This window comes from Sphaeramia orbicularis, chromosome 19 (assembly GCF_902148855.1).
Source record: "Sphaeramia orbicularis chromosome 19, fSphaOr1.1, whole genome shotgun sequence".
Classification (NCBI taxonomy): Eukaryota; Metazoa; Chordata; class Actinopteri; order Kurtiformes; family Apogonidae; genus Sphaeramia; species Sphaeramia orbicularis.
Window position 1 is genome coordinate 30,670,144 of NC_043975.1, and position 27,095 is coordinate 30,697,238.

At 35.4% G+C, this 27,095-nt stretch overlaps 1 protein-coding gene across 1 annotated transcript; it reads left to right on the top strand.

The window, feature by feature from the left end:
* Window positions 1-26,872, top strand: lgi1b (leucine-rich, glioma inactivated 1b). Its single transcript, XM_030163132.1, has 10 exons — window positions 1-558; window positions 718-789; window positions 4,637-4,708; window positions 5,582-5,653; window positions 9,829-9,900; window positions 12,742-12,911; window positions 14,385-14,549; window positions 14,666-14,886; window positions 18,713-18,959; window positions 26,175-26,872. Exons 1-10 carry the CDS (start codon window positions 362-364, stop codon window positions 26,522-26,524), a joined length of 1,638 nt encoding a protein of 545 aa, XP_030018992.1. The 5' UTR covers window positions 1-361; the 3' UTR covers window positions 26,525-26,872.
* The last annotated feature ends 223 nt before the right edge of the window (window positions 26,873-27,095 follow it).

Here is a 27,095-nt window from a genome sequence, read left to right on the forward strand (position 1 = left end):
TTTGGGAGATTGCTCCTTCTCATGATAAAAATCTCAGAGCCCTTCTGTTCCCCTGTCCCTGTCTGTCCCGCATTTGTAATCCTGCGCTTTTGCAGAACGAATCCGCTGGACTGGTGCCTTCCTATTGAGACGCAAGAAGCGAAGGCGCAAGCCAGCATCAGAGCGCTCCTTAGAATAAAACAAAGCAGGAAAATATAGGAACATTTTAGTAAGAAAAAAAAACAAAACAGCGATCTAGGTTTTTTTTTTTCTTTTCTTTTTTTCTTTTCTTTTTTTTCTTTTTTTTTTTTTTTTTTTTTTGGGTGGCTGAGAAGTTGCATGTGCATAGGAGGTTTGTAGTTCTCAATCCGGGACAGAAGGCATGGGATACCCAGTGAGGAGGGGATGGAGTGGATGGATGCTCCTGGTTTGGGTCGCCGCTGTCAGCTTGGTTTTAACAGACGGGAGGAGAGTGAGGCAGCCCAGATGTCCCGTTGGATGTACCTGCACCAAAGACAATGCCTTGTGTGAAAACGTCCGATCTGTGCCTCACACTTTTCCTTCCGACGTCGTCTCACTGTAAGACCTGCATCTGAACACACTTGCATTGCATTGTGTTTTGTTTTCATCCAGATTTAGCAGGATAGGGGTCAGGTTAGATCACTACAGATGTGTACTGTGTGCGTTTTGCAGCTACTGGTCCCTGATTTTTATTCTTCTTTTTTCTTTTCTGTACAGATCTTTTGTCAAGTCTGGGTTTAATGAAATTTCAGGAGGAAGCTTTGTCCACACACCTGCCCTGCAACTACTGTGAGTAATCTATCTATCTATCTATCTATCTATCTATCTATCTATCTATCTATCTATCTATCTATCTATCTATCTATCTATCTATCTCTCTCTCTCTCTCTCTCTCTCTCTCTCTCTCTCTCTCTCTCTCTCTATCTATCTATCTATCTATCTATCTATCTATCTATCCAACCATCATCCATCCATCCATCCATCCATCCATCCATCCATCCATCCATTCATCTCTATCTATCTATCTATCTATCTATCTATCTATCTATCTATCTATCTATCTATCTATCTATCTATCTATCTATCTATCTATCTATCTATCTATCTATCTATCTATCTATCTATCTATCTATCTATCTATCTCTCTCTCTCTCTCTATCTATCTATCTATCTATCCAACCATCATCCATCCATCCATCCATCCATTCATCTCTATCTATCTATCTATCTATCTATCTATCTATCTATCTATCTATCTATCTATCTATCTATCTATCTATCTATCTATTGTCAGTGCTTCACACAGCATCAAACAATGAGCCAGGGTCCCCCCCCCCCAGAGGACTTGTATAGAGGCTGATACACAGATTTAAAGGGGGATTCTCTGTAATGGTGTCAGGATTATGCAATGGACCACATGGCTACAGCAACTAACAGCAGGGGTTGGTGAGAGAGAGAGAGAGAGAGAGAGAGAGAGAGAGAGAGAGAGAGAGAGAGAGAGAGGAGCCTGTTTGTGTCTATATGTGTGTGTGTGTGTGTGTGTGTGTGTGTGTGTGTTTGGTAGAGATACAGACACACAGATAAATAATGAACATGTTCCTTTTTTTTTTTTTTTTTCACCCGATCACAGCACTCGAGGGAGAAAAAAAGAGTTGGGCTCAGAGAAACAGCATAATCATAATCATGCACATAACTGTGGATTTATCTTAGCAGCTCTGTTGTTTAATGACATCCATTATTGTGTGTCTTGCAAGGGGCAATTTGTTATTGTAGGCCTCCAAATTAACAGCAAGGTCAGACTTAACTGTGATGTCTAATCACACTTGTTTCAGTTTACTGCACATAATAGCGTGCTGTCACCAAGCATCATATCGTCTGAGCTAAACATTTTTCTTGGACCCGGTTCCTCCATATGCTCAAATGACACTAAATCAGTGTGAACGTGCACAAACTCTTAATGGAAGGAGAGTCAGAGGAAATAGGCCTGTGACGAAGAGTGTGAACATATCCAGGAAAAGTAATGAGTGACATTGCTTCTTCTGTTATTACTCGCTGCCAAGGTGACCTGGCCTGTCCTGTATTCATTAGTACAATGGTGCTTCCTTTTAGACAGCATAAGAGATGTACTGCAAAAATAGACAAGAAGAGTTTCAGTCTGAACTTATTCATTAATTTGTCAACACAGATTCATTCTAAATTAGTTATTGCTTTGAAATGAATCAGTTACAGTTCCTATAATTACATTTTACACAGAAAATAGATAAAATACACCGTGTTATAGCTGTATATCTGCCCTTACATTAGTGTTTAACCCATAAACACCCAGTGCTAGTCTTGTGGCAGTTCCCAAATGATTTTTTCTTTCTTTTTAATCTTTCTTAAGTGATTTATCACCATTTCTTATAATATTAGTTTCTGGATTTTGCATTTCTTCAATAAAAATCAGGTATTTTTCTATATTTAATGTACTGATCGTGTAGATGTTCATCAAACCTCAGATTAAAGTTAACTCATAAAGACCCAAACATGCACCACCGACCTAAAGCGTCTACTGATATAAAATGTTTAATACCAGTTGATCTACTAATCATATCAATCTATGTAAATAATTGGTGTAAAATGCAGTTTTTCATCTTTTCATGGTCATCAGATATGACCCATTTGGATGTTCAGTTACCGTGGAAACATTGTCATCTTCTACAACACTGATTCACCAGTAAAACCCATGGAACTGAATAAATGACAATGGATGGAGACATGTGTTTTATATTCACTTAATGAAATATTTTATTGAAAAAGTCACTTTTTATTCAGTTTTCTCTGTTTTTGATGTAATAACCATCAGCTTCTGAACATCTATATTAGAAAATACCTGATTTTCATAGGAAAAATATAAAATATGGAGAATTATTTTATAATACATAGTGTTAAATCACTTAGGAAATATTAAATATAGAGAAAAAAAAAATCACTTGGGAACTGCCACAAAAGTAGCACTGGGTCTTTATGGATTAATTGTCATAATATCAGAACCTGAGAAAAATGAAGAAAAAGTAACTTTTTCAGCAAATCTATCATTAATTGAACATAAACCCAGTGTTTCCATCCACTGTCATTTGTTAAACTCCATGGGTTTTACTGGTGAATCAATGTTGTAGAAGATGACAGTGTTTCCACGTTCACTACGGAGCCTCTGACAAACTATATTTTACACCAATTACACTGGTCTACAAGGAAAAGGCTTCCAGAATAAAAGTAATGAAATTTTACCACATGAGAGTCACTGATAAAAAAAAAAAATCAAGTCAAAAATGCTGGTTGGCTGAACTTTCCAAGATACAGCCCTGGGTCAAAATGTGAAATTCAAGAATTAATGAGAGAATGGGTTTGACTCAAAAGGAATATTTGTCTCAGAGCTACAAGATCTACTTCAAAACACTGTCTGCACATTAGAATACATTCACTTTACAGGTTCTATTTAGTGGAAGATTTATAAAACTATTATATAAATGTACATAAACCAATATATACAGGGTGGGGAAGCAAAATTTACAATATTTTGAGGCAGGGATTGAAAGACAGTGTATGACCAGTTAGTTTATTGAAAGTCATGAGAATTTATTTGCCACAAGAAAACTGACATAATAGAAAATGTTTTTATTCTATGTGTCCTCCTTCTTTCTCAATAACTGCCTTCACACGCTTCCTGAAACTTGCGCAAGTGTTCCTCAAATATTCAGGTGACAACTTCTCCCATTCTTCTTTAATAGTATCTTCCAGACTTTCTCGTAATAGTTTTGCTCATAGTCATTCTCTTCTTTCCATTATAAACAGTCTTTATGGACACTCCAACTATTTTTGAAATCTCCTTTGGTGTGACGAGTGCATTCAGCAAATCACACACTCTTTGACGTTTGCTTTCCTGATTACTCATATGGGCAAAAGTTTGTGAAAAGGTATGGATAATAGTGTTAGGTATGATTATGACATCAATATATGTTTGGTTTCAAAACAATTGACGTAGTGCCTGCTGAGAAAAAACAACTAAATGTTCATTGTAAATTTTGCTTCCCCACCCTGTATGTGTAATAACACTTAATCATATACCTTGAAAACATTAGCAAACCGGCACTTTTGTCATTTATTTTCCAATTAATCTTATTAAAATATATAACATTTAGCACATTTAATGTCTGAAGCAAATCATTTCTAAAAAATTGTAGACCAGTGTTATTTCCATGTATTGATAGGATTAGTGGATCAGAAGTTATTAAATATTGTATATTAGTAGATGATTTTGGTCGCCAGTGTTTGTTTGGGTCTGTATGGGTTAATGGGTGACTCAGTAGCACGTGGGCTATGGAATCCATGGCGTTCTTCTTTCAGTTTATGCGAAACATGTAGGAGGGAGCTGCAGTTTCAGTGTTCTCATTTCATTCATGTTGCTGTGGGTAAAAAAAATCTCAATGACTCTGTTGTCTATCTATTATAGTACAGTATGGTACATAAACCCCCAATTAAAGAAAATAGTATCATTAGCCTGCTGAAACAAATTACCATCAAGTAGAAAGGAAAAGATTGAAAGGTCTGAGCCAGTAATAGAAATTTTCTTTCCTGTGTTTAATTTTCTTTGCAGGTTGTTCACAGCAAATTCATTTGACCTCATAGATGAAGATGCATTTCTTGGTCTGCCACATCTTGAGTACCTGTGAGTATTATTTTTGAAGTTAGTATAAATTGACAATATACGCTATGTTTATTACTGTAAATTGACAAGTATTACAAATAAGAACTGCTACGTAGAATATATGAACAGCATCGACACTTAGATTCCTTAGATATACAGCATTGTGCAAAAGTCTTAGACCAACGTTAGGTTTGTTGGTTCAATAAAATAATAATGATCACACATATGCATTTCTCAATATCTGTATTAAGATACAATCTGGATATATGTACAACATTAAAAACAAACATTTCAGGGGAAAAAAACAGCTTCAATAAACCAAAGTGGGAGTATTTAGTGTGACCTGCCTCTGCATTAACATGTCTTTAACCCTTTTGTTCAGACAATATGAGATTTATTTCATCAATTTTCAGATATTTTAAACCAAGTTTTATTCAGCACGTGTCAGATGTTTGGGCTTCTTCTTGTCATGGGATCAGGGGTCACGATAAACAGTGACTTTAACCATGAGAACCCAATTAGTTCCGTTTTTTGTGTGGTTTTTTTAGGTTTCGCACGTACTTCCTGTATATTCTTGTTGCATCTAAAGAAAAGAAAATGAGAAATAAACACGTATCCTCATTTTAACCCTGCAACAACATTAAACCAAGAGGTGGCCTAAGACTTGGGCACAGGACTGTAAATATATCAAATCTGTTATGATTTTTTTTGTTGTTATAAGGTGTTGGTAGGAGTATTGTTGGTCCTAATACATTTTTAATATCACTAACTTTGATATAAATATCCCACATAGTCAGATAATGGTTATTAATGTGCTTTCTACTTCCATGTCCTCCACATACTTTTCACTTGTATTGAAGTATTAAATTGATAATCATGTATTTTTCATTGCAGATTCATTGAGAACAATAAAATTGCTTCGATATCGCCATATGCATTCCGGGGACTGAAAGCACTGATACATCTGTAAGTACTCACATTTCTGTGATGTTGAAAAAAAAATTTTTTGCTCTTCTTTCTTCTTCCCTTCTCCATTTACTTCATTACTTTAACCCATAAAGACCCAAACATCCACCAGCAACTAAAACCATCTACTCATGCAGACATATTTAATACCTGTTGGTCCACCAATCCTATCAATACATGTAAATAATTAGTCTAAAATGTAGTTTGTCATCTTTTCATGGTCATCAGATATGACTCATTTGGACATTCAGAGGCTCCGTAGTTAAATCCTGTTTATACAGGGGTGGCGATTGTTGAGCGGTTGTTGAGAGATGAAAAACTGGCCAGATCTCTCAACGATCTTTCAATGAGCGCCCAGCAATCACCAAGATCTCTCAATGATCTTCCAGTGATACGATGGTTATTTAACCTCCAATACAAAAGAAACTTGGGAGCGTGAATTAGGACTGGTTTTTGAGGAGCACTGGTGGGAATCTGCATTGAAAGTCATTCATAAAACATCTATTTGTGCCCGTTTGACTTTGATACAGTTCAAAGTTGTGTTTAAATGTCACTATTCAAAGACAAGGCTGGCTCAGATCTTTCCAAATACGGTAGATATCTGTGACAGATGTGGAGGCTCACCCTGCAATCTCACACACATGTTTTTTTCTTGTCCAGCCCTGACAAATTTTTGGTCAATTTATTTCAACACCATGTCCAAGGTATTTTTGAGAACTATTGACATTTCACCACACATTGCTATTTTTGGTCTCCCGGAAGAGTATACTCAATACTCTGTAAAAGAGTTAGAAGTGATAGCTTTCACCTCCCTGATTGCTGAACGCCACCTCCTCCTTAATTGGAAATCTACAATAGCCCCCTCCAATACACAATGGATTAATGAAGTTATGTCTTTTTTAAAAGTAGAGATAATTAGATATTTGAAGCGAGGAAACTCGAACCAATTCTATAATAAATTGCAAGTGTTTTTGGATTTTTTTGAGACAATGTAATTCCCTTTTCCCTCCCCTTTTTTTTTTTTTTTTAGTTATTAATTATTTACTTATTTTCTTATGTTTATGTCAGTAGTTTAAGTATATTATTCAGAGTATGTTTTAGTTTATTTTTCATTATATTGTTTGTCTGGTTTTATTGTTATTTTTGTTATTTGTCACAAAAAAAAAATGCAAACTTGAAAGTAATGATGTTTACAAACCTGGTTAATGTTGACATCAGGGTGTCATGGTGTTGGCATGTATTTTTTGTTATCTTGTATGCATACCAATAAAAAAAATGAAACAATGATCTTCCAGTGACCCCCGCGGTCGCCACGGTCTTCTCAAAGTTTTGACTCAGTCCAAAACAATTTTTTAACGATCGCAAAGGGAAGCGATCTCTCAATGAAAGCTTAAGGCACAGGTGTCAAACATGCAGCCCGGGGGCCAAATCCGGTCCGCCAAAGGGTCCAATCTGGCCCGCGGGATGAATTTGTGAAATACAAAAATTACACTGAAGATATTAACAATTAACAATGGTGTCAAAATCATTTTAATTCAGGTTCCACATACAGACACATACAGTCCAATTAGATTTCAAGTGAGTCAGAACCAGTAAAATATTGTCGCAATAACCTATAAATAATGACAATCCTAAATTTTGTCCTTGTTTTTTTGGTGTAAAAAAAATTAAATTACATGAAAATGTTTACATTACCAAACTATACTTTTACAAAAAAATGTGAATAACCTGAACAAATATGAACAAACGGAGATGTCTTAAGAAAAGTAAATGCAATTTTACCAATATTCTGCCTGTTACTAAGTGTTTTGTTCGATCGTAAGGCACATGTGTAAATGATAAACTGATAAACCGAGGCAGAATATTGTTAAAATTGCACTTGTTTTTCTTAAGACAATTGAAGTTGTTCATGTTGTTCAGATTTTTAAGAAAACTTTGTAGATGTAAACCTGATCGTAATATAATTGTACTTTTTTCACTGTTATTATTTTACTGGTCTGGCCCACTGGGGATCAAATTGGGGTGAATGTGGCCCCTGAACTAAAATGAGTTTGACACACCTGGCTTAAGGTGTGCTCAAGGAACCCTCAACGATCTCATCGATCTCCTAATGATCTCTCCGCAATCTTTCAATGAATGCCAAATGTATCTCCCCTGAAAGTAGAGATGGTTGAGAGATCAATGAGGGAATGGGGTACGACTATCTCGATGACATCCCCCACCCCCCGCACGCCTGATCCGACGGACCGGTTTAAAGTAGAGGTCCAAAGGCACAACGAGTGCACAAGGATCTCCCAAACATTTACACAGAAACAGCTTTTTCAAGGCTTAGGAGATCGTCGAGAGATTGGGCCAATTTTTGATCGCTCGGTCATTCAACGATCTCCGTAATTTGTAAAGGGGCCCTTACCGTGGAAACACTGTCATCTTCTACAGCATTGAGTCACCAGTAAAACCCATGGAGTTTAACAAATGGCAGTGGATGGAGACAATTGTTTTTGCTTTTAGTTATTGATATCTGCTCCAGTTTTCTCTGTTTTGATCTAATAACCCTTGAATTTCCTGTTTTTGTGAGTTTTCATGAGCGTTAAATTAAGTATAGGAAATTAAATATAGGAAAATACAAATACAGACAATTTATTATAATTAATTATGATAAATGACTTAGGAAAGATTAAATAAAGAGAAAATTTCTTTTGGGAACTGCCATAAAAGTAGCACTGGGTTTTTATGGGTTAACACTAAATCGTCAATCATTTCCACAACTACTTAAAATCTCCAAAGAAGTGTTGTTTTCTCTTAATGCATCACTTTGCCGCTGCCAGAACTGCAAAGTCAGACAAAGGTGCTGCTGCCAGTGGTGACGTCCAAGGTTGCTGAAGGTGACACTGGATCCGGTTGCTGAAGGGCAGATCGCACTGACACTATATGTTACAATTGCGCAACATGCGACTTATGTAAACAGTCAGCTGTGCTTTTGAAATGACACCAAAGGAAGTGGAGAAAATAAAAATATCTTCTCACATTTATGTTATGTAGCATCTTCTTTAATGAAACTACTCTGTTATCTATTGTGAGTGTACTTTACATAATGTCAGGATATGGTATATTATGGTAATTAAAGCGAAAACATCCTGCATTTACAAGCTCCAAATCTTCTACACAGTGCTTTTTGCAAACTGCAGGGTATTCTATTGAAATGCAAAGCTTGCCAAAACTAAAGATAGCTGAGAACGTGAGTGACCTGGAGGGCAAAACCAAATATAACTGTTCTGAAACCTTAAACCAAGTGACCTGTAAACTGTCATAGGTTTGCATCTCACATGTTCCGAGTTGATGTCGGGCAGTCACAAGCAAAATGTTGGTTTGATACTGTTATGCATTCACTGAGTCATGCTCGGGGTTAGAGGACGTTCTGACTCATTCTAAATGTGGATGGGGAAAAAAAAAAAAGAACAGAAACATGAATAGGTTTAATTTATTCTATTTCACTGACCCCCTAAAGGAAAGTGGAGTAAATATTATTCATAAATACCGTATTAGTTGGCATTCTAAATGCATCTTATATAAGAGATGAATTATTAAAAGGCACAAGGAGGCGTCCTGGTGGAATCCTGTCCATTCTGCTTTATCCATTCCCCAGCTCTTTAGAGAATGCAGCCCTGCACAGATTCAGTGTAAAATAGCCTCTGCCTAGAAAACCACTCTCAAATAAATAATGCAGCACTCATGGGTTATGCTGACATTTCATTTCATTCAGTTTCTCACTCACAATATATTTAACATCTGACCGAGGCACAGCAATTGGAAAATAGCCATTTGCTTAAATGTGGCATATTTAATGTTGATTAATCGAAAATAAACAATAATTCTTTTATGTAGCGCTTGATTTTACCCAATGCATAACACTATGGGCATAAAAATCAGCATGTAATTATACTAATTTCTATTCTACTTATAGTAATTTCTCTTTTTTAATAACTTAATAGCCATTTTTAATTCTTTTCTGCACTTGCACATACACATACATAACCCTGTGTTGCTTTTAATAGATGTTTCTTCCACTCCACTGATGTCAATCCATTGAAGAGGCAGCTCAAAGCATACACAATGTAATATCTAAAGAGAAACTCTACTTCTAATTCAGTTACTGTGTGTTTTATTTGATTTCTTAGGAGTCTGGCGTACAACAACCTTGAGACACTGCCCAAAGATGTTTTCAAAGGCATGGATGCACTGACTAAAGTGTGAGTTTGGATCTGTTTTTTTTACTTGTGCATTAACAGCAACTGAGAAACGTTTTACTTTCACACGCATACAAATGCGTATATTTAGAAATTTTGATAATGAAGTGATAGTGGTTATTACCGTAACTATATGTACCATGGTTTTTTAATGGTTTTAATACTGCCATTGTAAATGAAAAATGTCTTTTTTTTACCAATTCTTCTGCACCTTCGTTTTTATGAAGAACTTAACTTCCAATATCTGGCCATTAATGATCATTATTATGAATAAGATTTGGTAAAAACAGTGTATTTAAGTAAAAAAAAAAAAAGAAAGAAAAAAAAATTACTTGAAGTTTTTAGCATATTTATTATCAGAAACAACTGTAAATGTCCATAACAAAACTTACTGAGATTGCGAAAATAAATTTTTAATTATTTTACATCTGTTCAAACATGCTTTTTGGTCTTGAACATTCAGAATCCATATTATGGCTTCATATTTTTTGTTATTTCCAGGTGATTTTTTTAGCCTGTGTGGAAGTCTCTGAAACAGTTCCTTTCTACTTGTAATACAGTCCCACACTGCTGCCGTAAAGTGTTCTACAGTGTTGGAAAGTTCAGGATCTCAGCTTTCCAAAGCTGTTTGAATTTTGTGGATAGCGCAAACATTTCAGGAGAGATTGCTGAGATTGCCGTTGTTAAAGGTTAACTGGTTTTCAGTTTTGTGAGTGCCTGTGATGACAGTAAACTTTGGAAGTAGCTAGGAAGAAGAAGAAGAAGAAGAAGAACAAGAACAAGAAGAAAAAGAAGAAGAAGAAGAAGAAGAAGAAGAAGAAGAAGAAGAACAAGAACAAGAACAAGAAGAAAAAGAAGAAGAAGAAGAAGAAATGTGGGAATAAGTTGGAAACAGAAGTTTCTTTTCCTTCTCCGAAAAAGGTTGTAAAGACAGGGATGGCCGAAAGCCTGGGTAAATGTTAAGCAAGTTAATCACAAAGTAAAGAATGGGACTCTGACTTTACCCTTCCTTGCACAAACAGTTGGAATAATGCAGGCCACAGTGTGTGTGTATGTATGGGTGTAGTTGATACACTCTATGTCAACAGCATTTCAGTGGGAGACGTGGCTACTCAGGCGATAGGACACTTGTTATTGGGCTCTTGTGGCTGGAAGCCAAAGTGCAGCAGGGTAGAGGTGAGTCAGAAGGCAGGACAATGAGCTGGAACTGATCAAAAAAGAAAGCCTTTACTTCAATTAAAATACACAGGCTACTGTATCTGCATATAAAATATTAAAAGCTTTGTATAGTCCCAAATCTAATTATTTGAAGTTACATATCGTTTAGTAATTTGCTATTAATTGACTATAATCCTGTAAATAAATTGGTGTGAATTGATTTGATTGGACCAGTTTCCATCCATCAGCCATAACATTATAACCACTGACAGGAGAAGTGGTATTAATATTCATTATTTCATTCCAATGGTTCCTTCCACTGGGTTAAATATATCAGGCAGTGACTGAACATTTAGTCCTTGAATTTGATGTGTTGGAAGCATCAAAATGAGGAACATAATGAACTGAGTGACTTTGACCAGGTCCATATTGTAACGGTGTTGACTGGGTCAGAGCATCTGCACAACTGCAGGTCTTGTTGGGTGTTCCTGGTCTGCAGTGGTTAGTACCGACCACAAGTGGACTAAAGGACATCTCAGTCTCAGAACCATTGATCATCTGTGGGAGGTGTTGGACAAATAAATCCGATCCATGGAGGTCCACCTCTACTTCCAGGACTTCAGGGATCTGCTGGTAAGGTCTTGGTCCAGATACAACAGCACAGCTTCAGAGGTCTGGTGGAGTCTAGGCCTCGGGTCAGAGCTGGTTTAGTGGAAAAAGATGAACCTGCACAATATTAGACAGGTGGTAATAATGAGATGCTTGGTTGAGATCCGGTTGTTGTTGTTTTTCAGATACTTTTGTTTGGTTCTAACCACTTTACACTGAAAATGAAAAACAAGATGGAGATACTCTGACCCAGTGATTTAACCATCACTATTTCTCCCTTGTCAAAGTTAGTCAGATCCCTACTCTTGCCAGTTTTTCTGTTTCTAGCACATCAGTTTTGCCATGTTTCTGTTTCTAACACATCACTTTTGAGGGCTAAATGTTCACTTGGTCACTTGCCAAATATACCCCACCCACTGACAGGTCCCTCTGTAATATTTAATTTTTAATTTCTTTATTTTTTTCCTTTAGCAAATGAACAAAGAAATAACATAACTGCAATACTGGCAGAAAAATACAAATCCACACATACAGAAAATACATACCTAAAAGTAATTAGCATAAAATTGTGAAAAAAATAAATAAATTAATAATAATAATAATAATAATAATAATAATAATAATAATAATAATAATAATAATAAATAAATAAATAAATAAATAAAAAAATAACAATAAAAAAAAGAATAAATAAAAAAATAAATAAATTTTAAAAATAACATAAAATTGTGGGCTTTCTAAATAAACAGAAATAGTAAATAATAAAAATAAATAAATGAAATAAAATAAAGTGATAGTACAATTATAAAATTATAAAACCAGACCATAGTAGTGTACAATTGTAGCACAGAATAGGAAATCAAATCATACAGAACTGTGGTTTTTCAAGAAAGCCATATGCAGACCCCATAAACAGGCCAATTTCCTGTCCTTTTTAACAGTCCGTGTTCCTTCTGTAATATTAATACCACTGTGTCTGTCACTGGTCAGAATGTTATGGCTGATCAGTGTAAGTCTACCCATATGGAAATGATAAATAAACTAACCTACTAACTCATATTCCATAAATTCCTGTAGGGATCTGCGTGGCAACAACCTGATATGTGACTGCAAACTTAAGTGGCTGGTGGAGTGGATGCACCACACTAATGCCACCCTGGACCAGATCTACTGCAGCGGTCCACCCACTCAGCAGGGGAAGAAGATCAATGACCTGCTGCCACACTCATTTGACTGCATCACAGCAGGTGTCGTCTTCTTCTGTTCGTCTCCCTGACACAGACACAGAACACAAACAGTAGCTCCCTGTCCTTTGCTGACCGTCTCATCCTTTCTCTCTTCTCTCCTGCCTGCCTCTCCTGCCCCTTGCCTCCCCCTTTGGGGGAGGCAAGGGGCAGTCAAGGGGGAATGATTTTGGGTCGGTTTATTTGTTTCTTTGTTTGTTAACACTCTAGCAGCAAAACTATTGGTTGATTTCATACAAAACTGGGTTTATAGATTGCCAGTGACCCAGAATACATGTCATTACATTTTGGAAAACATAGGTAAGAGTTAAAATTTTTTTATGAATTTTTAAAATCTTTTTTTTTTCTATTATCTTATCATGGCCAAAATGTAAATGTCTGTAGCAGCAAAACTATTGGTTGAATTCATACCTAACTGGGTTTATAGATTGCCAATGATCCAGAATACATGTCATGACAATATGGAAAGCATAGGTGAAAGTTTCAGTTTTTTATGATTTTTTTTTTTTTTATCTGTCTTTTTCCCCATTTACTTATACTGGGTGAAAATTCACATGTCTGTAGCAGCAAAACTATTGGTTAAATTCATACCTAACTGTGTTTATAGATTGCCAGTGACCCAGAATAGATCTCATTACATTTTGGGAAAAGTAGGTTCAAGTTAAAAAAATTTTATGAATTTTTAAAATTCTTTTTTTTCCCCCATTTACTTATAATGGGTGAAATTTTAAATGGCTTTAGCAGCAAAACTATTGGTTTAATTCATACCAAATTGGGTTTATAGATTGCCAGTGACCCAGCATACATGTCATTACATTTTGGAAAACGTTGATCAAAGTTAAAAAATTTTATGAATTTTTTAAATCTTTTTGTTCCCCTTTGACTCATCATGGCCAAAATTTTAAATGTCTGTAGCATCAAAACTATTGATTGAATTCATATCAAATTGGGTTTATAGATTGCCAATGACCCAGAATACATGTCATGACATTGTGGAAAGCATAGATCAAAGTTTCAGTTTTTTATGTTTTTTGTTTTGTTTTTTTTTAATCTGTCTTTTTTCCCATTTACTTATAATGGGTGAAAATTCACATGTCTGTAGCAGCAAAACTATTGGTTAAATTCATACCTAAATGTGTTTATAGACTGCCAGTGACCCAGAATAGATGTGATTATATTTTGGGAAAAGTAGGTCCAAATTTTTTAGGAATTTTTAAAATCTTTTTCCTTCTCCCATTTACTTATAATGGGCGACATTTCAACTGTCTATGAAAACATCAATTTTGTTTCAATTTACTTCAAACTTGCCACATATATAGAGGAAATTGATATGCTGACATCAGCACATGCATAGACATGATGACATCAGCTGGATCCATGCCAAAATAAGCTACAATACATGCGAGGGGTGGGGTTTGTTGTGCCTGGCACCACTTGTTAGTAATTTCAGTTCATGCTATGTGATACCTTTTACAGAGTTTGCATCCTATCAGTCACTGAAGTTCGAGTCTATTTCTGTGGAGGCCTTCACATTTGGTATGGATCAGTATGTGGTGTTTGCCCAACCGTTTGCTGGAACATGTACCTTCCTGGAATGGGATCATGTTGAGATGACATTCAGAACATTTGACACCATTGAAAGTGAGTGTCCGCCATGTATTTACTATGAAATAACCCAGAATAAAAAAAAGATCAATTGCCTGTCTACAGCATTACCATGTTTTTTTCTGTGCTTTTCTGTCCTTTTTTTTCCCCAGGCATTTCCACTGTGGTTTGCAAGCCCATGGTTATTGACAACCACCTATTTATCATAGTGGCCCAGTTATTCGGGGGCTCGCACATTTACAAACGGGACATCTCTGCCAACAAGTTCATCAAGATCCAGGACATTGACATCCTGAAGATCCGCAAACCCAATGACATTGAGACCTTCATGATCGATGGCGAGTCTTTCTTTATCATCGCTGACAGTTCGAAGGTAGGCTACAGTAACAACGCCGGGGAAGATAAGTCTTTATTGTATATATGTTGTAATTTATTAACCCTTAAATGCATGAACTGATAAAAAACTAGTAGTATTTTTGACATAAAACATACACTATAGGATTTCTTCTACATCTTATTTCTTTAGCACAGTGTTTTTCAACCTTGGATTCACGACCTCACATGGGGTCACCTGGAATTCAAATGGGGTCACCTGAAATTTCTAGTAATTGATCAAAAGACTGACAGACTTTGGAAAAACAGCATTTTCCTACCATGCACCATGGTCATAGAATAATCTTCAAAAAAACTGTAAAACTACATATATTCATTTCTAATTATGATTTTAAAAGTATGATGGAAAATACAGTGAAGGAAGAATGTCACTGTTTTTCTTGATGCCATTATGGTTGAATAACTGTTATTGTGTTTTACTGTTCATTGTATATCATGTATGTGTTTTGTATTGTTTGGATTTTGTATGGCTGATACTTTGGTCAGGTCTCCCATGCAAAAGAGATTCCTCATCTCAATGAGACTTCCTGGTTAAATAAAGGTAAAATAAAAAAAATAAAATAAAAAAATAAAAAATGCATAATTCTTAATATAAATATGTTTTAATGATTCAATATATATTTCATTATAATTAAAACACCACACACTTTTCCCAATGAAAATCAAGTTCAAATAAAAAACTGGATATAATATCTGAGAGGGCATATCTTGTTTGACCTGATTATGTGACCTTGTGTGTTACTACATTTCAACCTGCCCGGACACAGTCGCAGTCAGAAAACCAGACCGAACAGAGAATGGAAACATTTCTCCACCCGCCTGGCCCCGCTAATGTTACACCCTGAAAGAGACACAACTCCATCCTCCTTCTGCCAACTTCCTTGCCCACAGTTCTGTGTTGGAGTTTACATTACATATCTCATTTCAACCACTAACACACGTTTGTTTCTATGCAGCTCTCTCTTCTTTCTCTTGTGCTGACTGATGACATCACAAACTCGTGTGATCTCTAACCTTTTGACAATACCAAAAACAACAAAAATTCACAGAAAATGTCCCAAATAAATAAATAATGAAATAAGAATATACTGCTTACTTAAAGTTTATCTTTACACAAATGAGTGAATTGGAAATTATTACAAATATTTCTAGATTGCAACACCAAGAGAAAAATGTCTCTGTTTTGAATGTCTGGGGTCGCCAGAAATTTCTGATGCTAAAATGGGGTCATGAGCCAAAAAAAGGTTGGGAACCACTGATTTAGCATAATACCCAACCATTCATTGTAGTGGATTCCATGCATCAACAATTTAACATGTAATGGGACTCATTTTTTAAACATAAACACATGCACATTTAAGAAAACCTACTATTTCCATGTAAAATGTAACTGTCCAGTAACAGAGACAAAATGACACAAAACCATAAGGATTAAACTGTAAACAAACGATTCCCTAAATTGTAGCTCAGGGGTCTCGAATCAAACATGTGGCCTGGGGGCCAAATGCAGACCGCCAAAGGTTCCAATCCGGCCCATGGGATGAATTAGCAAAGTGCAAAAATTCCACGGTCAAGGCTGTGGAACTCATTTTAGTTCAGGTTCCACATACAGACCAATATGATCTACAGTTAAATAATAGCAGCAGAATAACCTACAAAAAATAATGACTCCATATTTTCTTCTAGGTTCGATGTAAAAAAAATATTACATTATGTCGATAAATAATGACCACTTCAAATTTTTGTCTTTGTTTTAGTGCAAAAAATAACATTAAATTCTGGAAATATTTACACTTACAAACTATCCTGTAACAATAAAATGTGAATAACCTGAACAAATATGAACAACGTGAAATGTCTAAAGAAAATTAAGCACTATTTTAACAATTTTCTGCCTGTGACTAAGTATTTACTGTTTTTGTAGTTCAGTTCCATAATGCACATGTAGAAATGATAAGTTGAGGCATAATATTGTTAAAACTGCACTTATTTTTCCTAAGAAATTTCAGTTTTTTCAGGTTATTCGCATTTTTTTAGTTTGAATAGTTTAGAAAAGTCAATATTTTCATAATTTAATAGGGGTTTTTTTGCACTAAAACAAAGACAAAAATTTGGAGTTGTCATTATTTATAGGTTATTATGCTGTTATTTTACCGGTCCGGCCCACTGGAGATCCAGTCGGGCTGGATGTGGCCCCTGAAAGAAAATGAGTTTGAGACCCTTGGTGTAGCTTATTAGAAGATTTCTTTGTAACCACATGTTTTTATACTTAAAAAATGAGTCCCATTCAAGGTTATTATCATTAACGAAAACTAACGAAATGACGAAAACTAGAATTGTAAAAACATTTTCGTTAACTGAAATAAATAAAAACTATAACTGAAACAAAAAAAAAAAAACGATAATTAACTGAAACTGTATTGTGTGCTTACAAAACTAACTAAAACGTATAAAAATTATGGATAAAATTCCCTTCGTTTTCGTCTTTGTCAATGTTGGATTGATATGAAATTGATTTATTTCCCTCAAGCAATTTTATCTGCTGGCACCGTATGATATTTAAGGGTCCGTCACTTCTCATCACTTGTGGTTTACAGTCATCTTCTCGTTCCCACTCTACCTGGAAACATGGAGACTAAAGTTGGGAGACAGCAGCAGAGTCCTGTCTGGGATTTATTTGAATACGACGAAGAAGAAGAGAAAAGATAAAGAAACTAAAACTAAACAAAAACTAAGCATTTAGAAAATAACAAAAACTAATAAAAACTAGCAAACCTGCTCTAAAAACAAATTAAAATGAACTGAATTAGAGAAAAAAAGCCAAAACTAAATAAAACTAAACTATCATGAAAAATCCAAAACTATTAGAACCTTGGTCCCATTACATGTTAAATTGTGGATGCATGGAATCCACTACAATGAATGGTTGGGTATTAAGCTAAAGCTGAGGTTCCCAACCTTTTTTGGCTCGTGACCCCATTTTAACATCACAAATTTCTGGCGACCCCAGACATTCAAAACTGTGACATTTTCTCTCGGAGATGTCTTAGCGGGGCCAGGTGGGCGACGAAATCTTTCCATTCTCTGTTCTGTCTGGTTTTCTGACTGCGACTGTGTCCGAGCAGGTTTAAGCTTAGTAACACATACGGTCACATGATCGGGTCAGTCAAGATGCATGCACATTCAAGAAAACCTACTATTTCAGCGTAAAATGTAACAGTCTAGGCACGGAGACAAAACGACAAGAAAACATAAGGATTCAACTGTGAACAGACTATTCCCTAAAGTGTAGCTTATTAGAGGATTTCTTTGTAACCACATGTTTTTGAAATCATTGAACAATATATCAGGATAAGTTAAGGCTTAATTTATCCCACAGTGGGGAAATGCAAGTGTCGCAGCAGCATTTACGATAACAAATATTAGAAAACACAATGGGACAACATTTAAGAATGGGAGTGATTAGTGTAAATAATGGAGCTTTAATTAAAAACAGAACTGTCCACTGTGGTAATGTCATGCATGAAAGTGTTAATCAAGTTTGGTGGGGTTTTTTCCACCTCCGTATTCACACTGCTCCACTTCTACCCTTCCCACAATGTCATCCATTTCTTTTCCCCTACCGTCGTTCTCTGCAACATGTCGTTTCGCGTCTGCTCCTGCTGATTACCCTTGTGTTGCCAAATGTTCACATATGCTCTCACATATGTTTGGGGACACTCGGGCACAGATGAATTCACATCCACTCATCTTTGGCCCCTGCAATCAAACTTCAGATGTTTTTTTTTTGTTTTTTTTTTATCCAGGCTGGCTCTACAACTGTGTACAAATGGAACGGAAATGGGTTCTACTCCCACCAGTCTCTACACCCCTGGTTCCGGGACACGGATATAGAATATGTGGAGATCTCAGGCAAACCACACTTGATCTTGTCCAGCAGTTCCCAGAGGCCTGTTGTGTACCAATGGAACAGGAGCCAGAAACAGTTTGACCGCAGGACCGACATACCAGAGATGGAGGATGTGTTCTCTGTCAAGCACTTCCGGGTCAAAGGTGAGGGCGCCACATGTCCCATGATGACACACTTTGGTCTGGTGTTGGGGTAGTAGCTGGTTGTTTATCACAGCACAAGATACAAACAAGTTACATCCAAATACACTGGGGCTCGTTTCTGGGCTCGCTTGTCAATGCGTTAAATCCAAATGCGTTCATTTAGCGCTTTTTGCATTATCTCTCGTTATCTCAGGCTAGTTGGTAAAAAGTCTGTGCTTGTTAAGTACCTTTTAGTTCCACGTTAAAGAGCTGATTTTAATGCAGACGTTGGGGGTCTACGTTAAGGCTCATTTATGCTAGCTTTACGTACGTAAATAGGTACGTCCGTTTCAAATGTTGTCATGCGTCACTGCCTTCATACGTTTTTTTTTTTTTTTTTAATGAAATCTTTATTTCGAACATGTAGACAATAAAATCAAAACAAACTCAACCAGCAAAATATAAGTACTGGTACATAAATGATTGATAAACAAACAAACCACAAAAATAAACATTAATAATAATAATAATAATAATAATAATAATAATAATAAGATAAAGAAAACAAAGGAAATTGAATTATACATGCTCGAAAAGGAGTAGGAAGAAGTAAAAACTTATATACTCCTACCCCCAATTACTATTCCTTATGATCACTATATAGCAATTATTATTTTACATGAATATAATAATAATAATAATAATAATAATAATAATAATAATAACAATAATAATAATAGTAGTATAACAATATCATACATCCTTTTTCCTATATACACTAATATGGTAATACCCATTTACAACTTATCTTTCCAGATATTAATAAAAACTATAAAACAAAAACAAATCAAACAAAAACACATATACACATAAAATATAATACATATAATATTCTATATTGTCCTCTATAGTAATCTAGAAATAATATAATCATATAGCCATATTTAAACTAGATATTATCAGCACATATATGGCACAGCCCCACTATGAAAAACAACCGGATTCCCCCCCTCAGGCCTTTTCCTCTCTGTATTTTGTAAAATCATTTGTTTGTATTTGTTTTTAAACTGTTTGAAAACTACTTCCATGCATGTAGTGCACAGGTGTCAAACACGTGGCCCAGGGGCCAAATCTGGCCCTCCAAAGGTTCCATTCCGGCCCGCAGGATGAAAGTGCAAAAATGAACCTGAACAGTCCAGGTTGTCAAAATCGTTTTGGTTCAGGTTCCACATACAGACCAATGTGATCTCCAGTCAAAATAACAACACAATAACCCATAAATAATGACAGCTACAAATTTTCTTTGTGAAAAATTCTGTGGAAAATTTTTAAGTTAAAAAAATAACATTACACTGTGAAAATATTTACATTTACAAAACTATTCTTTCACAATAAAATGCAAATAAATACATAAATAAAAACAAAGATGAACAACCTGAAATGTGCAATGTGAACAATATTCTGCCTGTTACTAAATGTTTTGTGCATTTATGGATCCACTGTGATCTGTAGTTGTGTCAATAATAACAGATGGAATATTGTAGAAATTGTTCAAATTTTAGTTCCAAACTCCAAAATTTTAACAATATTCTGTCTGTTACCAAATGTTTCTGTAACATTGTGTGTAAATGTACATGTATAAATAATAAGTTGAGGCATAATATTGTTAAAATTGCACAAATTTTTCTAATGAAATTTCTGCTTTTCCAGGTTATTCACATCTTTTTTGAAAAATATAAATGTTTTCATAATATAATTGGGGTTTTTTGTACTGAAACAATAAGGAAAAACTTGGATTTGTCATTATTTATAGGTTATTAGATCATTATTTTACTGGTCTGGCCTGCTTGAGATCAAATTGGGCTAAATATGGCCCCTGAACCAAAATGACTTTGACACCCCTGGTGTAGTGCATTGCAATGAGCGTTTCTCATTCAGTCCACCAGAGGGCACCACTCTTAATTATCCTACTGGCCAAATACCATGAAGAGTAAAGTTTTAAGAGAAGAAGAAGAAAGTCAATAATAACAAACATGTTGACGACAGAGGAGGTTTTACTAATGTTGATGTTGAGAAGGGTAGTTGTCATAAATATGTCAGTAGTTTTTCACTAACTCACACAGTCGCTCTTTGAAAAGTTCCGCTATTCATGGAAATTATCCTCCTCAAATCTCAACACTGCCCCCACAGGTCCTGGTGATACTACTACTACTATTATGAATTCTTCGTTGGGGTTTGTATCTGCAGGCTCCCAGAAAACTGATAGAATTAGGCAAGTAATGTACACAGAGGATGGACAGAGCATAAGTGAGCCCTTAGAATGAGGATATATTCTTGTACCTTTATTTCACTTTATGTTTGTAATGTATTTCTTTCAATAAATTATTTATATTTGGAAAAAAAGATGTTTTACATAATTTTGATAATATCAGATTTTTCCCCCAGACATTTTACACCGAGAAAAACTAATTTATCATATGAGGATTGAGCCACTCACTGAATTTTATTCTCCACGTCCATTTATGGCCAGATACAGATTACCTCAGGATATAGAAGCCTACAAGAGTAAGTGGCTAGATTTAGTGATAGCCCTTATGGTGTGAGCATCGACAATACTGGCATGCTCTTACATGTGTGGAAAAGGTAAGTTATACTAAAAATATAAGTATGTGAATATAATAATCTTCATTCTAACCATAATTCTGAAAGATTCATTAATTTTGGGGAGAGAAAACAGTAAAATTTAATATAAAATGCTGCCAAATAAGAAAAATATTGAAAAAAAATACGTTAAATCATTTCAGTTTAGGTTCAGATGTGTGTAGCATTGCGTTATTATTCACTGCACTCAGTGACGGTTGATTCACAGTATGTTCATCTGTAAGCCCAAGTGTAATGTAGGTTCCTAACTGAAAACTGCCAACAGTACATTGTGTGGCCATCACGTGAATGATATGGGGAGATAGCAGCGGGTTTCCATGGGAACTACAGGATTCCAATGGTTCCAACAGTAGGAAATTCAAACATTGCAAGGCATTGTTCATTAAAAAGTTAGTTGCATTAACATTAACAAATGCAACCAGCCCAGAAACAGATTCAGCATTTGTTTAGCTTTAGCGTTTGGTATACCATCAGCCTCTTACACAGCACATCTATTCTGGGAAGAGTTCACCTTTATTCTGGAATGACGTCTGTGTAAACCAAAGGTGGGATAATTTGGTCACACCTTTATTGCAGCTTTGTAACACCTTTGGAGGTAATAACAGAGCAGTGATAAAGGTGGGATCATGATTCTGGAGCGCTATGTAAAAGGAACATCTCTCGTTCTACAGTCAACGTGTCATGTTTTGATTATGGCAACCCCCAGAGTGGGAGAGACAGTGGGGGCATATGGCATGATTCTGCGGCTATGTGCCATTTTCACGTGGGGCACAAAGCCAGCAGTGGTGGGCCGTAGAATCCAGGCCAGTGGCTCCATATGCCACCGCTGTCTCTACCGCGCTGGTGGGGATTTAAAAATGAGTGCTGCGTCCTCGCCCCTTTGATTCCAGAATGCAGGTCCGCTGTGTAGAAGTCCAGCCTGTCTCACCTCTGTTACGCCTTTGGCTTGGCTGTAGAAATCAGTCACTGGTGGAAAAAAGGCGGGATCACCATGTTGCCTTTTTTCCAGGATCTCTGTGTAAAAGTGGCTATCGCTAGCCTGCAAATTGCATTAAAAGTTGGGTTAAAGTTTCATTCACAAATTAGCCCAGAAACGAGCCCCTGTTCCCCATAAAGTTGGGATCAAATATTTTTACCTGTTCTCATGAAAGGATCATCGGCTAAAATTTGCTTAGAGGTCTTATTTATGTCTTTGTGCATAAGAAATCAATATAAGTGAATCCCCAAAGGAACTTTGTGTTGGTAAATGCAAGTTCTGCCAATTTACAGGATTTCAGTTCTGTTACAACATGTTGATGGTCATATGAACTATGTTTTCAGCTCAAAAATGTTCAATTTCATCACAATTAATGCTATATTTTCATGTCACAAATGGCCAAGATATATTTGAACTGAATTTACCTGAAAAACAAATATTCTATTCTTTTAGATTCCCCAGTTTTTCTTACACGATTCTATCCTACATATCACATGTTTTATTTTTACAGGTTGCAATATGGAGTATGGTGCTGATCCATCCTGCTTATGTTACACCAATACATACATTAAGAATGTCACATGTCACTTTTTAAATCAACAGTTTTCTAATAATAAGCATTTTTATAAAGAAATAACAATTCTATATTGTTATTTACTCTTTAGTATGATGATAAACTATACAATAAATAATTCTGATCCTAGTTTTTGCACAGGGATCATTTGTGGAAACGGTGACATGGCTGCCGAGCATCAGTATGATGGGATCAGTAACAACCATGTCACATCCGTCCACTGCCACATTTTGTGTTTTTGTGTCAGCTGTTATTGTTTTAGATCCACAATACTAACATTTATGAATAAGAGGAGAATTAGCAATAGTAAGTCTATAAGTTTATTACTAATAAAGTACTGGTACTGACCAGAGCATCATGGGTAATGTCACGTCCGTCCACCAGCAAAAGTTTTCACATACACATGCTATTCAAAATCCAGTATTTCTGAAAATATAGCTTCCACTGTCAAATAATATCAGTAGTCTGTGCATAAATGTATTAGCATTATTTCAACACAGTTCGATGCATTTCTTATAACTTTGTTTGTTTTTTTGTTTTTTTACAAAAATGGCCACTCATTTGACCCCCTAAGGAAATTTTAACCGTCATGACAATATGATTTTTCCTTGATAGATAAAGTGTAACTGGGACTCAATATGTGATCATCGTACCTGGTCAAAAGGTGATTACTGATGTGTATAAATGGGAAAAAAAGAGGACTGTTTCTGAAAACACAATAATGCCAACTTTACTGGGAACAGTGTATGGTATTTTCTGCAAAAGCCTTATTTTGTAGAGTCACAGTAGATGGTCATTAGTGCTGGAAGCTCGACATTTTGCTTTTGGAATCAAAGAACTGTACCATGCAGGGTTTGTTTAACACTATGGGTTTTTCAGCTTTGACGTGCTGTTAAAGTAGTTTGAAGAAAAAATAAGAACAGTACGTGCTTTATTTTTTTGCAGGCTACTAGATTTCATAAGTTTCCCAACACTGCATAGGATTTACTGTACTGAAAAAAAAGACACCATGAAAAGGACACAGTGTACTCTATTTCTAGTCATATTGTACGGTGTTAGCAGAATATTCTCTGTATTTGCTCATGTGCTTTCAGTTTTAATATTAGTTATACCCTCCTAAAACCCAAGAAAATTAAAGTTTTGGCTTGTTTTTTTTTTTACATTAAATAACTGTCTTGATTAGAAACAACATGACATAACAGTTTTGCAGCTTTTTTTTTTTTTTTTTAGTAAAGACTCTTGTCCTGTACAGAGGTCTCAGGAAGATTTTTAAATTTTTTTGTTAATAGTTTAACCCTTTCACGCATGAATTATGAGAACCTTATTCAAGATTTTTGGTTTTCCTGAGTTTTTTTATTTCTCTTTAAGCATGAAAAAAAACAAACAATACGACTGAAAATTTTCTTCTGAACCTATTTTAAATGGAGCTCCAAAAATGTCCACTCAGCTGGAAATTTTTGAAACAATGAAACATATATTTACTGACATATTGTGTGAAAAGTATGAAATAAAAACATTTTTAATGCTGCTATTCTGATCTTTTTACACATTTTAACATACTTTAATACTAGTCACTAGTCACTTCATGGAGATAATATGCAAAAAAAAACCTTTTTGTTAAAAAAAAAAAAAAAAATGTTAATTACAGTCTAATAACAATAATAAGCAATGGATTTACACACTGTAAGCCCGGAATTTATATTTACTAAAATGCTTTAATTACAATGCACTTAAATGATTTAAGTTTTATGATGTTACTATAAAATGTTGAGTATATTCTACTAATTTGTAGACATAGTTGAAAGTACGAAAAAGTTTTAAGTTGAATGGAAGTAAATCACTAAATTTTAGTCATGACCACACCTTTTATCTTTGCATTGCATTGTGGGTATTGGGAATGTTGTTGAAAATGTGTTATTTTTCTGTGCAGGGGTTCAGCGGGGTTGTGGTGTTGGTGTTAATTTGGATTTAATGTGTGTATGGCAGTGTTTATTGGCCTTTTTGTGTTTGTTTTTGTATTTTTGTAGAGCTGCACCATGAGTCAGAGCCATAGAAAGAACAATGGCTTTCCTGTTCATCCAAAATTGTTATTGCATTATGGAAATCTTAATCTCTTGTTAACTTAAAAGTATTTCCTGTGCTGACAAATGACAATGAGCTAACTCCAATTCATGCTACAATATATTAAATTAAATAATTTCATAACTATTTTGGTCAGGAAGAGGATTAAGAGTTTGATTATCTTAAAAAAAAAGTTGTTTAATCGATGATAAATTAATCTGGCTGCAATTGAGAAAATTAGTCAGTGTAACCTAAAATGCCAAGTTGAATGGTTGGATAGTGGGGTTGATTTTACAACAGATTTAAAGTTTAAATAACTTGTCTTTTAGTGTTTTCTGCTTAATAGTTTAAGTTCAATACTTTTAGCATTAAAGTTGAACGTACTTAAACCAACTGATTAGTCTATCATTACTCAAATCATTTAAGTGCAGTCACTTGCCTCAGATTTTTTTGAGTAAACTCTACTTATCCGGGCTTACAGCGCACTCAAACATGCTAGTGCAGATCAGGTTTATCAAGAACAGAAAAGTTACAGTAATGGTATGAACTGCAGTGTATGGGATGATCCATAAGCATCCACTGTGTTAGCTGATATGGAACTAAAACAACAAAATCCATGAATATATAAGAGAACACATTTGAACAGCTGTCCACTGTATGCATGAAAGGGTTAAAATAATTAACCAGGAAGTTTGATGCAGGATTAATGTTTTATTCACAGTCTTGGGTGTATTTTATTGCACTTCCTTTGTGGTACAAAGGAATTTTTTGTTGTAGTAGTGTGAAGCAATGTCACCGCAGGCTGCCATAAAATCCGTCCACTCATCACGGTATCATTTTCTATGTGTGTTTTTGCAGGAATTAGATAACCTCTTATATAAGCCTTTTTTCTTTCAGATAGCAATTTCACTTCCTGAACGTATAATAAATTAAATCGGCCCTTGAATCTTTTTGCCCTTTTAAGGTGAGCTGTTTATATGCTTGACAAGATTCATTGGGGACTCCAAGGTGATGCGCTGGGATGGTGCCATGTTCAAGGAGGTCCAGACATTTCCCTCCCGTGGCTCTATGGTGTTTCAGCCTGTCTCCATCGGCAACTGGCAGTATGCCATCTTGGGCAGCGATTATTCACTGACACAGGTCTACCAATGGGACACCAAGAGGGGCCAGTTTGTCTCATCTCAGGAGCTGAATATCCAGGCGCCTCGAGCGTTTTCTTTGGTTTCTATTGACGACCGAGTGTTCCTGCTTGCATCCAGTTTCAAGGGCAAAACTCAGATATATGAGCACCTCATGATTGATCTGAGTAATTAAATTCACAATTCTGGGACAAATACTGTACACCACATGTTAAATGCTTTCCTTTCTGGTTTTGTTGATACTTGATAGTCACATTAGTATTCACCATTCGTTTCCTTCTCACTTTGCCTATTTACCATCAAGAATGTTTAGTCAGAAACTCCTCACTACTACTACTAATACTGAACTTCACTACTTTTGCTTTTACTTTGTGATAATTTGGATCATTTTTACAAATCACTGTCTCATTCCTGATTAGATGATGTTTTTCTTTCCTTTTTCCTATTTGACATTAACCCATAAAGACCCAGTGTTACATGTGTATCAGTTCCCAAATGATTTTTTTTTTCTGTCTTTGATCACTCTTAAGCAATTTATCACTGCTTATTATAATATCCTCTGAATTTTACATTTTTTCCAGTATAAATCAGATGTTTTCCTGTATTTAATTTACTGATCATGTAGATGTTCATTAGAGCATTAGAGCTTGATAATATTATCCTGTTTTTTGCAGTTTTTTCCAGTGAAAATCAGGTATTGAATTGAATTGAATTGAATTGAATTGAATTGAATTGAAAAATCTTTG

Excerpts from the sequence above, each read along its gene's own strand:
- lgi1b (XM_030163132.1), top strand. The coding sequence starts at position 362 with ATGGGATACCCAGTGAGGAGGGGATGGAGTGGATGGATGCTCCTGGTT. Across the intron at positions 4,709-5,581 it reads CTGCCACATCTTGAGTACCT|ATTCATTGAGAACAATAAAA; the intron begins GTGAGTATTATT and ends TTTTCATTGCAG. Across the intron at positions 14,887-18,712 it reads TCATCGCTGACAGTTCGAAG|GCTGGCTCTACAACTGTGTA; the intron begins GTAGGCTACAGT and ends TTTTTTATCCAG.